The following is an 18,190-nucleotide window of genomic DNA, read 5'->3' on the forward strand; positions in this document are numbered from 1 at the left end:
GTTGAATCACTATGTTGTACACCTGAAACTAATGTAATGTAATACTGTATGTCAACTACCCTTCAATAAAAAAATTATTATCATAAAAAAAAAACAATAGACTAAGCTCATGTGAGTCTTGAGCTAATTTGCATATAGGTGTGATGAATTTCTCATGAATGATGTGTGCGTTCATATGCTTTCATATACATGTAATGCACATGCTCAGAGGGAAACGTGAGTGAATATGTTTATTAAGAAGAATTTGTTAACTAAGAATTCCATGCTCATGGGGGATTCCTCTTAACCCATTATTCCTAGGTCTCATGTTTTTGAAAATGTTTGTTTTGCAGATTTAATTAGTAGGTTGGGAAAGTACTGCAATAAATTAGAAATGTATGGCTATCCAGGTGAATATTTTCCCTAGATAGATCTGAAGAGGATGAAAGAGCCTTATTGTAGATTCTATGTAATTAAAGCATGAATCCTATTGAACACTTTGCCCTCCCCACCACCTTCTTAAAGCCACTCTTGACCTCTCTGTTCCTGAGGCTGTAGACCAGCAGATTCAGCATGGGGATGACCATAGTGTAGAACACAGATGCCACCTTGTCTATTCCCATGGAATGACCGGAGCTGGGCTGTAAGTACCTGAATATGCCTGTCCCGTAGAAGATGGAGATGGTGGTGAAGTGGGACACACAGGTGGAAAAGGCCTTCTGCCGTCCTTCAGATGAGCGCATCCTCAGGATGGTGATAAATATGAACAGGTAGGAGGTCAAGATGACCAGGACAGTAAACAGGGCATTGAAACCCACCATAAAAAATATAACCATCTCACTGATGTAGTGGTCTGAGCATGAGAGAGCCAGGAGAGGAGAACCATCGCAGAAAAAGTGATCAACCGCATTGGATCTACAGAAGGAGAGCCTGAAAACGTTCGCAGTGTGGATGGAGGCGTTCAGGAAACCGCACAAGTAGGCGCCTGCAGCCAGGGACGCGCACACACTTGTCGCCATGGTGGTGGTGTAATGCAGGGGTTTACACACGGCTGCGTAGCGGTCATAGCCCATTACAGCCAAGAGGAAACCTTCTACAGTGATAAAAGCTGCAAAGAAGAAGAGCTGGGTGGCACACGCACTGTAGGAGATGACCTTGTCTCCTGTGAGGAATCCTGCCATCACCTTGGGAGTGACAGCTGAGGAGTAACCGAAGTCCCCCAGAGACAGGTTACTGAGGAATAAGTACATGGGGGTGTGGAGCCGAGAGTCCAGCAGGATCAACATGATCATCATCCCCAGGTTCCCAACCACAGTGATGAGGTAGATGAGGGAGAAGAGAATGAATAGCGGGATCTGTAGTTCCGGGTCGTCAGTCAGTCCCACCAGAATGAACTCAGACACCTCTGTACTGTTCTCTTGGAGGACCATTTGGGAATTACGTGGCTGCCCTGCAGCAATAACAATATGGAAGCAGGCCGATAAATGGAGGGAAGACTGCTGAGATCGATCAGCACGTCACTCTGCCTTATTTCAGGGTCACAAAAACATGGCTCCTGCAGTCTTCAGATCTAAAGCATGGCCATGGCAACTAAATGCAATTTTAAATATTGACAGATCATAGAGCAATATCTATGTAAACCCTTGCATTACACCACCACCATGGTGACAAATGTGTGTGCCTCCCTGGCTGCAGGAGCCTACTTGTGCAGTGTGAAGGATTTGGAGACAATGCATCCCAGTCTCCTAACTTCATAGAAGACTGAATTAAGGTGAAGAGAAGAAAAGAAAAGACTTATGCAAGATCATCAGATTAGTTGCCAACTGGAACAGTTCAGACACACAATTCAGTTTAATAAAAGACAAATTATTCTTTACACTAAATTTAGAATCATTTAGTAAAAGTAATATGAAATCGAATTAATTTTACTTCAACTGACATATTTTTTCAAGAATAGTGTTCTATGATCATGAAATGTAATCAAATGAAATATGTCCTTAGCCTAAAATGGTTTCATGGTATAGTATAGTGCACAGGATGTATAATTTACCATATAGTGGGAAAAGAGTAGAAATTCATGAACAGGGAATAAAGACATCTATAAAATAACAGTTCTTAACTTTTGTTAAATTAATGCAGTTTTTACCCTTTGCATTCTATCCACACAAACTAATGCAGACAGTAGATTTGGTCTAACAGATTTGTATGCTTACCTTTCTTTCTGAACAAAACAACATCCAAGTCCAGCATCTTCAAATGTGAGTGATCTTAAATTAGAAATCCAATCTGTGAAGGAGAGTAGACACCCTATTGCAATGCTATCCTTCAGTGCTTGGCCAAAAGGTTTGAGGTTATCTAGAGGCAGGGAGAAATGGAAGAAAAAAATGCTACAGGCTTAGAATCAGCTAACAAGGGATCTAGTCCTGGATCTGCTGCTCACTCTGCTGAGATAAATCACTTAACCTTTTTGAGCTTTGATAGCTTCATCTATAAAACGGAAATAATAAGGCAGCCCCAACAAAATCCTCCCTGAAGTCAGCTGCTAAGAGAAAATTAGAAAATCCCTAAAATGCCTTATACTTCGCAAGGGGGGATCATCAATATCATCACCAGCGCTGCTGTTATTTGGGGTTGTTTTCCCCGGATATCACTGCATGTTCTTAGTAAGAGAACAGTTTGGGGGAAGATCATTGTTGCTACTAGACAACTATTAACAAATCAGATGAATAAATGAATGGCCAGAGTAACTCTGGTTCTTGGGCTGTTCCCTCTAATATGAGGCCAAATGGAGTCATGTGGGGACATCAAAAGATTAAATAATGGGGTCCAGGGAGGAGTTACATAGAACTCTCAGGGGACAAATACTCCATGATGGCTACAAAGTTCTTTATCTCACCTAATAGGGATCAAGTGATTAAAATGTCTATGGGGATCCAGCTTTGCTTGTTGAGGTAGATGACGGCATATTTACACTATTTGCAGTCATTCTCCTTGATAAGGTACAAATGGACCCACAGCATGACCTCCAGGGCTGCAATCTGACAAATATTGAAGGATAGAGACATGGGCTCTGTCATTAAGCAAGATGAGTGGACCCCAGGAATTAGTGCTTCTCTTAATTCACCTGAAAAATTTGTACCCTTGAGAAGAAATATCAACTTATTCAACTGTTTACTGATCTCAGCTGTGTTTCAGCCATAATGATGAGCTGTGGAAACACAGGCTCATGCAAAATAAATATCATTCTTGCATTCATGGTGCTTAAATGTATTGGAGAAGATAGACACTAAATAAGTAAACACTCAAGAAGCATACAATTATAAGTAGAACAAAATACCGTATGTGTGCAAGTATGTATAGAATAAGCATGTAATTATCCAGAGGAAAATGAGACAGAAAAAAAGAAACCTACTCTGCCTTGGCTGGTCAGAATGTTTTCTCAGGAAAGTTAACATTTCAGCCAGTCCTAGAAATGACAGAGAACCTTGTGGGAAACATCCTTGCAAAGAAAATGGTTAAGTATGTATTAACAGCCCCAATATTCAAGGAAGTTGACAGAATCTAAAAGAATCAGGTAGAAAAGGCCTTCTGATGTCCTTCAGATGAGCACATCTCGGGATGGTGATAAAGATAAATATTTATATAAAGACAAATATAAATCAAGATGACTGGGTTAAAAAAACACTGAAGCTGATCAAAACAAATAAAACCATCTCACTGAAGTAGTTGTCTGAGCATGAGAGAGCCAGGAGAGGAGGAGAGTGGCAGAAAATGTGATCAACCACACTGTGGTTCTGTGGGAAGACACTGAAAGTGCCCCCAGTGTGGATGGAGGCAGTCAGGAAACCACAGATGGAGGAGCCTGTGGCCAGATGGGTGCACACACTTGCCATGTTGGTGGTGAAATGCAGTGTTGCACATATTGCTGCAGGGCAGTCATAGACCACTACGGCCAACAGGAAATTTTCTACAGTAATAAAGATAGCAAAAAAGAACATCTGAGCAACACATGCATTGTAGGAAATGATGTTGTGTCCTCTAAGGAATCTGGTCCTCACTTTGGGAGTGACAGCTCTGCAGTAACCAAAGTCCACCAGACACAGGTTTCTGAGGAAGAAGAGCATGGGAGCATGGAGACGAGAGTCAGATGGGGTTGACATGATCATCCTCAACAAGAGTGATGAAGGGGATGGCGGTGAACATTATAGAGAAGGGAACCTGCAGTGTGGGTCCTCTGCTCTCTCCATAGGGCGAAGTCAGTCACCTCTGAGTGTGTTCCATTGGTATCACTTTTGGATTATATGAATGCCCAATAGCAAGAGAAATCAGGATCTGGGTAGTAAGTGTGCTTAGAGTCGTTGTTACGTGCAAAGTATGTCTTCAGTCAGGATTCTCTGAATTAATTGTGGGCATAAAAAGAAAATGTAGTTTTAAAATATTGGTAAGAAAAAATAGAGTGTTTTAGCCAAAAGGACTTTGGAGATGATAGAATCCAATCTTCTATCTTCCTTAATGATTGAATTAAAGTACAGGGAAAGGATGTGATTCATAGGCTTAGTTAACAGTCTGGGATATGTTGGCCTCCCAATTCAGAGTTTCAAATGCTGACACAGAATATTCATGCAATAATGGAGGTTAGTACAATTTAATTCATTTCGCGTTGTCATTCAACTACCCCTTTGCCATTATCTCTTCTGTTATCAAGAGTTGTATTAGATGCTAGCAAAACATAGTTTAATATATCAGGTTTTAACTTTCAGAAGTCTTACAGGATAATAGGATACATAATTACCACACCAGTGGATACTGTAGAAATTCATGTACAAGGGTTGAAGATATCTAGAGAAGTTAAAAGTCTAAGTCCAAACTAGGGACATCTGGATACAAATTCTACCTCCACTATACACTAAATAACTGACCTTGGGTATTGCTCTATATCACTCAGCCATCAGGTTTCCCTTGAACCCATTATCAAACTGGGGGAAGGTAGTCTAGTTATTTCCTCCCTGGGAAAGTGGGATGAGGAGCTGTAGATGCTCCCACAGGAGGGTATCCCTGGAGAGTCAGGTGTCTCCATAATTGCCTGCTGGTCCCCATGCATTAACCTCTGAAATCCTAACATGACTCCAGGTGACATCATTTTACAGGGACCAGACTGCATGCTGAGCCCCTTTTGTCATCATTTATTCATCTGCACATTAATACTTGTTAGGCAGGCAGGCTTTCAGCCAACCTAAGGATGTGCTATAAGCCTTCAGTGGTTAGGGAAAACACGCCAAGATAAAAATTATACTGAGTGATTTTAAAATGATAACCCCTTGGCAAATGATTTATAGACCTTTCCTTATTTGCTATTCTCAGACACAGTCTGTGTGAGAGATTTATTTAATTGTATTAGTTTACAAATAAGGAAGAGGTAAGTGACCCCTCCAAGGCCACAGAAAGAACACATGGTAGATTCAGAACCTGAGCACTCATTAGTGATCTTTCTTCTGTCACTTCCTGCCTTAAACCTTGGAAAATTTGACCACTACCCGAGAGAGAAATTCTCTTAACACTATTTTTGCATTATTCTATTCTATGACAGAATTTCTGATTCCAGACAAACTATTCAGGATGGACTGTCCCTTTTTATCAGGGAGCAAGGTAAGCATCTATATTTATTCACTCTACATTTTTAGTGAAAAGTTCATACATGCAAAAGCAGCTACATATATACTCTAAGTTATTTGAACACAAATAAATGTTTTGAACATTTTTTCTAATACACTGAGGTAAATTTGGGGTGTAAATGTCGAAACTTCCATCAGTGGGGGGTTTAATGTTACTCATGAAACATCGTTAAGTTGCTGTCTAAAAGAGATTAGACAAAAAGTCATATGGGTGACCACCAGCCACTCCTCAGCGCCCAGGAGTCCTTCAGCGTTTTGTTCGTTTCGTTTTGTTTTTATACTCCACCTACAAGTGAAATCATACGGTGTTTGTCTTTCTCCTCACAGCTTATTTCTCAGAGCATAATACCCTCTAGGGCCATTCCAGTTGTTGCAAATGGTGGGATTTCTTCTTTTTATGTTTTTTTATGGCTGAATAATATTCCATTGTGTACATTGTAACGCATCTTCCTTATCCATTCATCTGTTGATGAACACTTAGGTTGCTTCCATATCATGGGGTTGGGGTGGGTGAGTGAAATATGTGAAAGGGATAAAGCACAAAATCTCAATCACAATATAAATTAGCCATGGGGATGAAAGTACAACCCAGAGAATATAGTTAGTAGTTTTATAACATCTTTCTATGTTGACAGATAATAACTACACTAGTTGGGGTGATGATTTAATAATGTGTATAACTGTCAGATCACTATGTTATATACTTGAAGCCAATATAGCATTGCATATCAACTACACTTCAATTTTTTAAAAAGTAGTATGGGCGATGCTTTTATTGATTAGCTGGTAATTTCATCTTGTCCACTATTTCTTGGCCTCTCATTGGAGGTAAAACAAACAAACAAAACCAAAAAAGAATTAATAGCCCTTCTTTAAACTACAGAAAGGATCTAATGAATTACCAAGACATGACCTTTATTTTAATGTTTTCCCTATAATCTCATCTTTATTATTTCTAGCACATCTACACACAATGACAGTGATGTGGCTAAAAGCACAAGCTTATCATTAGGACAAAACAAGTGTAAATTTTGATTCCTGAATCTTCCTCATACTAGCCCAAAACTTCTCAAAGCCTCAATTGCCTTAATGGTAATAATAATAATAATAATACATACATACATACATACCTTAAACACACATGCTCACATTTATATTTGAAGCTCTTATCATTGTTTATAGAACATGGATATAAAAGTTGTGTATATAAAGGTTGGCAAGCACAAAGCGTTCTTGGGCTGGGCTTGTAAAATAAAGTTGTAAAAGTTTTAGGAGGAGGACAGCAGGGAATAGTAGTTAAAGAGGATGAATGCAATTCCAAAGGTTCTATATACAAATAAAAAATTTTTTAATATTGTTCCTATATATCTGAACAGGCTCGAATAGGACAAGCTTACAACATAAAACTTGCCTTCAAAGCAGATATACCAGCTAAAGGTAACCCACAGGTTGTGAACTTTCACCGCCTGATAGCTGTGATTCAACTATTAGATAACAGTAGCAAGAAGAAAAGGAAAGTGTTCGACTTAAACTGAAATGCAGATTTCAAGAAAAAAGAAAGGAAAAGAATACTCACACAAAACGGCAAGAGCAGCCAGTCATATGCACAGAGCATGAATGCAGTGTACTATGTTGGGAAGCACAGAAAACTTTAATGAACTTAGTGTGTGAGAAAAAGCAAAATGGAAAGGGAGCCCACAAGACTTCAAAACTCATCCACACCTGAAGCCCTGCATGTCACCAGCGACTTTTCTCAAACCAACATAGAGGTCATTCATTTTAATAATAATTTTATAGCTAAACTCATCAGACTGTGCTAAAAACCCAGCATTTTGCTCATTGCTCTGCATTATCTAACTTAATTCTCTCAATAACATCTTGAATTAGGTCTCCTTATTATCTTAATTTTGTAGATGCAGAAAATCTGGTCAAGGAATGTTAGGTTAGGTACAGACACTGTAAATGTAGGGCTGATATTCACCTCTCCCCAGATCCCAAGATCTGTACCAGATGCTAAGCATTCCCTGCAGAATCACCTCTGCTGGTTGTACATGCCCCACTGTTCCTGTTATCAGCTATATACACCATGCATATAAGTCTCCTTTACTTCACTGTGAAACCCCAAATGCTGAGTTTGGACCAACAGAGACAATGAGTAATTGTAAATAATTGAGTTCAATTTAATTTAAATTTAGTTAAGACCATCTGACTTGGGAAATACTTTATCTGGAAAAAGTTTGGTTTCCTAATGAATATTTGTAGAAATGTGAATAAATTACTCATCCTCTTATGCTTCACTATTTAAATGAAAGTACACTGTTGAGAAGAGTCAATGAATACTGATGTAAAGCGTCTAGAGTGTTCCTGGCACATGAGCAACATAAATGTGTATGAACTTCATAGGCTAGGAAAATCTGCAACGACAGATTTATTAATTCCAGAATTGTCATTAAAACTCATTAAAATTTCCAAATCTGTTAACAAATATACAAGGATTAAGAACTAAACTGGACAGATGATCCACAAAGATCCCTCATTCCACACTTTAGAATCCTCGATAATTAACACACCAAATTTTGCTTACAGGTTCATGCTTTAGATTTGGAGAATCTTGAAACACATACAATCGCTATGATAAAATAATATCTGTGATACGTAAACATTTCAACTTCACTGCCATCACAACTACATTTAACATTATCCCTTCACTTCTCATTGTTACAGGGCGTTGATTCCTAAATAACATCCAAGAACAATACAGAAGTGACTGAGTTCATCCTCCTCGGACGAACCTGTGCCCCAGATCTGCAGGTCCCCCTCCTTATAATCTTCAGTCTCATTTACCTCGTCAGTGTGGTTGGAAACCTGGGGATGATCCTGTTGATCCTCATGGACCCTCGTCTCCACACCCCCATGTACTTCTTCCTCAGTAAACTGTCTCTGTGGGAACTTTTGTTACTATTCACCTGTCACTCCCACAGTCATGGCTGGGTTTCTTATAATAGACAAGGTCATCTCCTACAATGCATATGCTGCTCAGATGTTCTTTTTTTTCAGCCTTTGCCAGTGTAGAAAATTTCCTCTTGGCCTCCATGGCCTACGATCGTTATGCAGCAGCGTGTAAACCCCTCCATTACACCACCACCATGGCGACACGTGTGTGTGCTCATCTGGCCATCGGCTCCTATGTCTGTGGTTTCCTGAACGCCTCCATCCACACTGGCGACACCTTCTGTTTCTCTTTCTGTATCTCCAATGTGGTTCATCGCTTTTTCTGTGATATTCCAGCAGTCATGGCTCTCTCTTGCTCTGATAGATACAGTATAAAAATGGTTCTTATTTATGTGGCCAGCTTTGCTATGTTTTCTGCTCTCCTGGTTATCTTTGTGTCCTACATATTCATTTTTATTGGCATCCTAAAGACGCACCCACCTGCGGGATACCAGAAGGCTTTATTCACCTGCGCCTCCCACCTCACAACAGTCTCCATCTTCTATGGGACGGTCATCATCATGTCCTTACAACCCAGCTCTAGTCATTCATGGACACAGATAAAATCTCATCTGTGTTTTATACTATGGTCATCCCCCTGCTGAACCCTGTGGTCTATAGTCTGAGGAACAAGGAGGTCGAGAGTGCAGGCAAGAAGGTGGCTGAGAAGGTGAAATTGTCTCTGGGATTGTGATTTTAACATTGTAGGATGCATAATAATCTAGTTTCTTTGCTTTCAAATTTTCTCCTTGCACTGAGACACATTTAAGGCACACATTGAAGTTAAATCCTGAATAATATTCTTACTTTTTAAAAATCCATATTCTGGAATAAGGAAATTTATATCCAGAGATGTAGTACCTAAATAAGAATGGATGAGGGGAAACATAAAATGTTTTGGTTCTGCTTGTCAAAAAACTTATTAAGGGTATTTGATTTATCTGCTTGTTTTACATGCATTTTTTTCTACCACATGCACTACAAACATACAGGGAAGTAAGGGAACAAACAAGCCCATGAACAGAAGGGCGGGCCTGCGCCCCAGGGGCACATATACCCATGGGAGCAGAAATTAGCGAGAGGTAGATGGAGAGTGTTAGTTGTAATACAAATAATTTAAATATTGAATTGGAGTATTAAAATATAAATTTGTGTCTAATATTAGTCTTTTCTTTAGTTGAATAACTGTCCTAAGAGTTATAATTTGGGAAAATGTGATCTACTTTTAATAAAACCATGTGCTTATTTTGTTGGCAGATTCTACAGACAGATATATAAACATAACATCTAAAATGAAGTACTAGTTCTTGACTGAGTCATTTTGTTGAACCTGCATTTTCACATGACCATTTTCAAAAGGATTAATAGCCACAGTAGAAGAAAAATGGAGAACAAATAAAAGCATATTTCAATTTCTTCATGCATAACTACCAACGTTCACATTGTCAAAAAATGCACTGAGATACCAATAACATTGTACATTTTTCTCTCTGCTAGTGCTTTAAAATGGTTATTGCTCTCACTCTTTTTTTATTGAAGTATAGTTCATACACAATATTATATTGGTTTCGGGTATACAACATAGTGATTTTGCACTTATATACATTTTGAAAATGCTCACCACATTCAGTGTAGTGACCCACTGTCACCATACAAAGTTATTACAGCATTATTGACTTTATCTCCTAAGCTGCATTTTTCATGTCCATGATTTATTTATCTTATAATTAGAAGTTTGTTCCTCTTTATTGTTTTCACTTACTTTGCTTATCTCCCCAACCTCCACCCATGGCAACCACTAGCTTGTTCTCAGTGTTTGTCTTTTTCTGATTTGTTTATTTTTTAGATTTCACATATAAGTGAAATCAACTTGTGTTTGTCTTTCTCTGTCTGACATATTTCACTTATCATAATATCCTTTAGGTCCATCTGTGTTGTCACAAATGGCAAGAATTTCTTCCTTTTATGGCTGAGTAATATTCTATTTTATATCCCCCAATTAAATCAGTCAAGTCACATCATCTCTTGCCACTCCTCCAGTCTTTTAGAAAGACTAATTCACACTTACTTGCTCACAACTCCAAACTTGCTTCCACACCAGGGCCTTTGCATTTCCTGTTTCCTCTGTGTGGAAAGTCAAAACTCTGCTTAAATGTTACCTATTCTGGGTGCCTTTTCTGACCATCCTTATAAAATATTTATCTTCCTCTCCATGTATACTGTTCTCTCACCGTGTGTTTCTCTTCATAGCTTTTATCAATACTGCACAACTGTATGTTACTCCCTCCCTAGTTTATTAACTCTCTCCCTCAACTAGAACTGTAAACTACATAACAGTGGTAACTTTACCTGCTTTGTTTATGGCAGGATTCTCAGTACTCAAGTGAGTGTCTGTTGTATAGGAGAGTCTCAATAAATATTTGTAAAATGAATGTAAGAAGTAATTAAGGTTAGAGTCCAACTCTACCAATATATCAAGCCTTTGAATCACTAATTATAATGGTTCATCCATAACATAAACCTTTTAAATATACTTTCATAGTATTTCAAGAGGCACAGGTAAATTTCTCCTGAAACATTTTTATATGCATCTTTGCTCAACGCTTGCCCTGCCCATCTTTTGAACAGAATTGTTTCTTGGAAATCCTACTGTCAAATGTATCGTCTCAAACTATTTGAGGTATATGAAGTGTGCATAATTTTTAATAAATATTTTAGAACAATTAATTGCATTATTAAAATATAATCTTATTTCCTTAACTGAATACCTTTCTAAGGGTCCTAATAAAAGAACCAAGTAACGTGCTTCAAAATGAAAGTATGTGCTTCATTTGCACATTATATTGAGAGATACATCACTATTGCATCTTAAATGAAGTTGTATATATTTCCGTCTTGACTGAGTCATTTTGTAGAGCCTGTTCACATTACAATTTTCAAATGGATAAAATAGCAAGAATACAAGAAAAACAGGAAAACAAAAGCATTCTTCAATTTTTTGCATAGCACTACCAACTTTTCACACTGTTTCAAATGCACTAAGAATATCCATAATATACTTTTTTTCTGTCTGAAAATGCACTTAAAAGCTTAATGCTGCTCATTTATTTATACTTCATTTTATTTTTTCCACTCCCCCAGTCTCTAAGCCCAATTATTGTCTCTGATTTCCTTTCATTTCTTGACAACTTCAAGCTTGTTCCTACCTCAGGGCCTTTGTACTTGCTGTTCCCTGAGTGGAATGCTCATTCAAGTCTCTCCTTAAATGTTACCCTATCACAGTTCGTTTTTCTGAACATCTTTGTGGTCATCCTTTTCTCCCCATATACACTATATGCTCACCCTGCACTATTCTTCATAGTTTTTATCAACACTCCCTACTGTATAATCATGTAGTCCCTTGTTTATTACCTCTCTCACCCAGATATTATGTAAACACAATGACAGCAGTGAGTTTATCAGTTTTCTTCACATGACCCTCAGTAGCAAAAGAATATCTGATTCAAAGTAGATTCTCTATACATGTTCTTTAAATGAACAAATTCTTTAAGGTTTGAGTACCTATGTACAATATGTTAAAAATCTTTGAAGTTTAGGATATCCCCAAAATAAATAAATAAACCTTCTAGCATTTCAGGAAGTACAGCCAATTTTCTGCTTCTCTGGCATATATTTATCTACACTTCCACTCAGTGCTTATATACCCCACTTTGGGCACAATGGTTTCTTGGAATTCACCTCATCAAGCAATAATCCAAATCCAAATCCTAATAATCTTTACTTTTGTCTAATTAAGAGGTGAATAATACACACTGAGTGCTAAAAATAATAAAAACCATAAATACAAGTAAATCCTAAAAAGTTTCAAATATGTGTTTATGAAGTTAACTGTATGATTTATTTTGGAAAATTAATTCATGTTTTCTGATGGTACATTTAATTGAAATGATTCTAATCTCCATATAGAATATAAACATGACAGTATCTCTCAGTAATAAACAAAATGTACATTCACTATACTAATATAATACATAACTTTCATACTTCAATATTGATTCTCAGAGAGTTCTGTACTGTACAATACCTATCCACAACAATGTGAATGTGTTTAATACCACTGACACTTAAAAATGGCTTAGACGGTAAATTTTAGGCTATGTATAATTAACAATAAGAAAAGAATCTACTGGAAGCCACATTCACAAAAAAAACAAACCACCTCAATTTGAATTTTGTTCCAACTGAGATTTGTGACATAGGACGTGTTCTCGAGGCCAGAAGTCTGAAATCAGATGCACTGGACTGAAATGAAGGCATCAGAAGGGCCCTGCTCCTTCAGGAGTCTTTAAAGAAGAATTGGTTCCCTGTCTCTTGGGTCTTAATGCAGCTGTCAGCATTCCTTGGCCTGTGGCTGCAGCAGTTCAATCTCTGCCTCCATTGTTACATTGCTTTCTTCTCTGTGTGCATGTCCAAGAGCCCTCTGGCTCTCTTTTTTCATTGATGCAAAACTCACATAACATAAAATTCATTGAAGTAAGTGACATCTGATATATTCATAATATTTTGCAACCATAGTATCTATCTAGTTCTAAAAGATTTTCATTATACCCAAAGGAGATCTGTCCCCATTAAGCAGTAACTCCTCATTCCCCCTGCACCCTGCCATTAGTTACCACTAATCTGCTTTGATCTGTATGGATTTACCTATTCTGGATGGTTCATATAAAAGCAATAACCAAATATGGAACCTTCTTTGTTTGGTTTCTTTTACTTAGCATGATGTTTTCAAGACTCATCATATTGTCACATATTATCAGTTCTCCATTCTTTTTACAGTTGAATAATATTCCATGGTACAGACAGATCACATTTTGTTTATCCATTTATCACATGATGGGTATTTATATTTTTTCTGCCTTCAGGTGATCATGAATAATCTTGCTATGACCATTGTGCCCAAGTGTTTTTTTATCTGTTTTCAAATCTTGGAGCTTATGACTAGAAGTAGGAGGGCAGGTCATAGGGTAACTCTATGGGGGTGTGGGCTTTTGGCCCCTTTCTTCCCTCCCCTCTCCCTCTGACACTCTCGTGTGCATATGTTGGTGCACTGGGCGGCATGCCGCTGGTCTATTTGGCTCTTTTCCATTTTTCTTCAAACTTTTTTTGAGTTTCTGCTCCATAGACTGAATTACTGCAATTGATTTAGCCTTTAAATATATTGATTCTCCCCTCTCCAGGCTCAAGTCACTGTTAAAACACTCTAGTAAAATTTTCATTTCACTTGTGCTTTTGAGCTTCACAGTGTCTATGTGGGTACATTCATAATTTGTCTTTTTATTGATATTTATCATTTGTGGAACTATCATCCCAATTTCGGTTCATTTCTTTTTTCCTGTTTCATAAGTTCTCCTTTTTTGCAAGTCTATTTTTTGTTAAAAACCGGACAATTTAATATAATAGTGTGGAAACTTTAGGAGTTTGAATCTTCTCCCTTCCCAATATTTTTACATGGTTGTTTGGCTATAGTAGCTTGTTTAGTGAGTTTTCTAATATTTTTTAAATGCATAATCTTCGTCTCTGTGGTCTCTGAGGTCTCTGTTCCCTTACTTATGGTCAGCTCATACTTTGACAAAAATAAGAAGTAACAAGTAATACAAAAACCAGTATGAACAATGAAATAACCAGCATGGTCCCCACAGACAGTTCATTTACCTCTTTCTTGGGAAAGTGGGATGCAGAGCTCTGGAGGCCCTCACAGGGGAAATTACCAGAGAGCTCTGTATCTCTATAACTCCCTTCATGTCCCCATTAGCCTTTGAAATCCCAATATGACTCAACATGACATCATTGTGGAGGGAGCAGTCTGCATGCTGAACCAGGCTGGTGATCGTTCATTCATCTGAATGTTAATACTTATTAGTACCCAGGTCTTTCCCAGGATTTGCTACACACCTATAACCATAGTCGGGGAAAACACCCCAAGGTACAAATTACATTGATTGACTTAAAAATGATTGTCTCTAATAGAGATGTTTTAAAGAACTTTGCTTATTTGTTATGTACAGACACAATTCTGTGTATTTTGTGAGAGGTAATCTTATTATGTTTATTTCACAAGTAAAAGAAGGCAACTGACTACTTCTGAGGTCACAGGAAGAATGAAAAGTAGGTTCTGGAACTGAACCGTGTTAATTTCCTTTCCTCCATTTCACCCTGCCTCAGACCCCCTGGAGCATCATGACCACAGCCTGAACAATAGCTTATTTAATAATATTTATGCACTATCCTACAGCTCACATTCTGATCTCAGACTATTTAGAATCGTCCGTTCTTATTCTCTCACCAGACAGGTAAGAACCTATTTTCCATAGACCTCTTTTTGTGAGGAGTGTAATTCATGCAAAAACAGGGGGGCAGCTGTACTTACTTTGAGTTGAGAACAGAAATAGGTATTTTCAATGTTTTTCTAAATACGGAGGTGAGACTGGGATATGAATGTCAAAACTCCCATCAGTGAGGACTTTACTGGTACTTAAAACTATCATCCTGCTTTCCCAAAGATATGAACAAAAAGTAACATCGATGATTCTCAGATGAATTGAGTGCTCATTTCATCTTGTTCACTAAATGTTGGCCTCTCATTGGAGGTTAAAAGCAAATAAGCAACAAAAAAGAGCAGAGAAGAAAGTGATCTTTAAACTACAAAAGCTTCTAATATGAATTAACAAGATTCAAATGGCATTTGAAACATTTCCCTATAAACTCATGCTTATTATTACTAGTGTATATATATATGTATTTCATGGTGAATAGCTAAAAAATAGAGTTTTGAGATGACAGAAATGAGGGAGATAATGAGTTTGGGAAAGAAGGATGCTCATCCGAGCTAAGATACAGATTTCAAGGAAGAAATGAAGCTACAGAATGGCTCACATGGATTTGCTAGAGTCGTCAGTTGTATGGATGATGCAAAAGCAGATTGGTGAGACTGAGAAACAATGGTCAGCACAGAAAATAGCTGTGGCCTTCGTGGTAGGGTAACGTGAAGAGGAAGGCTTCCGGACTTCAAAACTCACGCACACCTGAAGCCCTGAAGGTCACCATGCATTTTTCCCAAATGGACATAAACACAATCATCTCATCCTAAGAATAATATTATAGCTAGCACTCATCAGACTACTAAACACCAGCATTTTATTGTTTTTTATGTATACCCTTATTTAATTCTCATAATAATAGTATAAAGTAGGACTCATTACTGTATTCATTTTGCCAATGGAAAAATAAAGTAGCAATATGCTGAAGACCTAAGATGCTGAGGCAGCATATGAGGGTTCATGTGACCCTCATCCCACAGCCCGAGCTCTGTCCCTAATGCTTTGCCTTCTCCTCAGGTTTGCCTTTGCTGGTTATATACATGCCCCTGTCGCTCCAGTTACCCCACCCACTACCATGCATGTATGTCCCAGGTACTTCACTGTGAAACCAAAACTGCTGAATTTGGACCAATGGAAATAATGAGTAATTGTAAATGGAGTTAAATTCAATGTGATACAAATACAGTTAAGACTGTTGGACTTAGGGAACACCCAGTGTGGGTCCAGAGCATGGTGTGTTAATGAATACTCATTTGAATATAAAAAATTAACCTCTTTTGCATCAGAATATAAATGAGTATAATAACAAATCAAACTCATAATATTCTTGAGGGAATATAATGAATATACACCTATAATGTCTAAAGCAATTCATGGCAGTCCTATTCAGGTACATGCTCTTAGCAGGCCTGGGAAAAGTGAGCTGGCAGATATATTCATTCTGGGCAGGCCGTCTGAATCAAGTTATTTAATTTTCTACATCTCAGTTTACAAATTTATAAAATTTAAAACCTGGGAAGATACTCCATAAAGGTCCTCAGATTCAAGAGCATGTAAATCTATATACAATTAGCACACTTAGTATTGCTGTTAAACTCATTGTTTTTAAATCTGGAGAACCTTGAAATACAAGTTATTGCTGTAATGGAGTCATACATGTTGTATGTACATTTTCAATTAAAATTTCTTTGTCATCACCCTGTTCTTTTCTTCTCACAGTCACAGAATATTGTGAAATACTCAACACTGATGAAGAACAGGACAGAAGTGACACAGTTCATCCTGCTGGGACTCACCGATGACCCAGGACTGCAGGTCCCCCTCTTTATAATGTTCACTCTCATCTACCTCATCACTCTGATCGGGAATTTGGGGATTATTGTGTTGACTCTGCTGGACCCTCGTCTCCACACCCCCATGTACTTCTTCCTCAGTAACCTGTCCCTGGTGGACTTTTGTTACTCTTCAGCTGTCACTCCCAAGGTCATGGCTGGGCTCCTTACAGGGGACAAGGTCATCTCCTACAATGCATGTGCTGCTCAGATGTTCTTTTTTGCAGCATTTGCCACTGTGGAAAATTACCTCTTGGCCTCCATGGCCTATGACCGCTATGCAGCAGTGTGCAAACCCTTACATTACACCACCACCATGACCACAGGTGTGTGTGCACGTCTGGCCACAGGCTCTTATGTCTGTGGTTTCCTGAATGCCTCCATCCACATTGGAGACACATTCAGTCTCTCTTTCTGTATGTCCAATGTGGTCCATCACTTTTTCTGTGACGTTCCTGCAGTCATGGCTCTGTCTTGCTCTGATAGGCATGTAAGTGAGCTAATTCTTGTTTATGTAGTCAGCTTCAATGTCTTTTTCGCTCTCCTGGTTATCTTGATATCCTACATATTCATATTTACCACGATCCTAAAGATGCACTCGTCTGCAGGATACCAGAAGGCTTTATCCACCTGTGCCTCTCACTTCACTGCCGTCTCCATCTTCTATGGAACTATTATCTTCATGTACTTACAGCCCAGCTCCAGCCATTCCTTGGATACGGACAAGATGGCATCCGTGTTCTATGCTATGATCATCCCCATGCTGAACCCTGTGGTCTACAGCCTCCGGAACAAGGAGGTCAAGACTGCATTCATCAAGGTTGTTATAGAGGCAAAATTGGCCTTAGTATTGTTATTTTAATGTCCAATAAACAGTAAACTAGTTTCACTAAAACCACTGTGATATTAAGTGCCTTAAGTGATATCCCTACCTATTCAAGAGTCTCTTGTCCTAAAATGAAATGTGTCCTAAAATGTAATAACCTTAACAACAGTGGATGAATGTCTTGAGGGCTGCTTGTCAAACACTTTATTGAGAATACTTGTTTATTTATTCATTTATTCTACATGTGATGTTTCTACACCATCAATGCAAATACACATAAAATAGGGCACAAACAAGACTGTGAACAGACATCTGTGTGTGAGGCTCATGAGGATACATATACACTGAAGTGGAAAATTCCCAGAATTAAACAGAATGTTGTTACTTTTAATAATAATGATTTAAATATTTAATCCATGAATTGGAATAGAAATTTATGTTTAATTTCTTTTACTACTTTAGTTGAATGCTGTTCTAAAAGTCCTAATTTGGCAATGAAAATTATAATGAAAG

At 38.1% G+C, this 18,190-nt stretch overlaps 2 protein-coding genes and 1 pseudogene across 2 annotated transcripts; 2 read left to right on the top strand and 1 right to left on the bottom strand.

Annotated features, from left to right (window-relative positions):
* Positions 1 to 452: 452 nt before the first annotated feature.
* On the bottom strand, positions 453 to 1,409 carry LOC118909684 (olfactory receptor 5B12-like). Its single transcript, XM_036880405.2, has one exon. It carries the CDS (start codon positions 1,407 to 1,409, stop codon positions 453 to 455), a length of 957 nt encoding a protein of 318 aa, XP_036736300.2.
* Positions 1,410 to 8,390: 6,981 nt separating this feature from the next.
* On the top strand, positions 8,391 to 9,336 carry LOC118909734 (olfactory receptor 5B3-like; annotated as a pseudogene).
* A 7,432-nt stretch (positions 9,337 to 16,768) lies between these two features.
* Positions 16,769 to 17,713, top strand: LOC118909679 (olfactory receptor 5B3-like). The gene has a single exon (XM_036880399.2). The coding sequence runs from the start codon at positions 16,769 to 16,771 to the stop codon at positions 17,711 to 17,713; it is 945 nt and encodes a 314-aa protein (XP_036736294.2).
* Positions 17,714 to 18,190: the final 477 nt, after the last annotated feature.

The sequence above is a fragment of the Manis pentadactyla genome, chromosome 9 (genome assembly GCF_030020395.1).
Source record: "Manis pentadactyla isolate mManPen7 chromosome 9, mManPen7.hap1, whole genome shotgun sequence".
Lineage (NCBI taxonomy): Eukaryota > Metazoa > Chordata > Mammalia > Pholidota > Manidae > Manis > Manis pentadactyla.

What these genes read in the sequence shown, in the direction of transcription:
- LOC118909679 (XM_036880399.2), top strand. Translation starts at nt 16,769, where the DNA reads ATGAAGAACAGGACAGAAGTGACACAGTTCATCCTGCTGGGACTCACC.
- LOC118909684 (XM_036880405.2), bottom strand. Translation starts at nt 1,409, where the DNA reads ATGGTCCTCCAAGAGAACAGTACAGAGGTGTCTGAGTTCATTCTGGTG.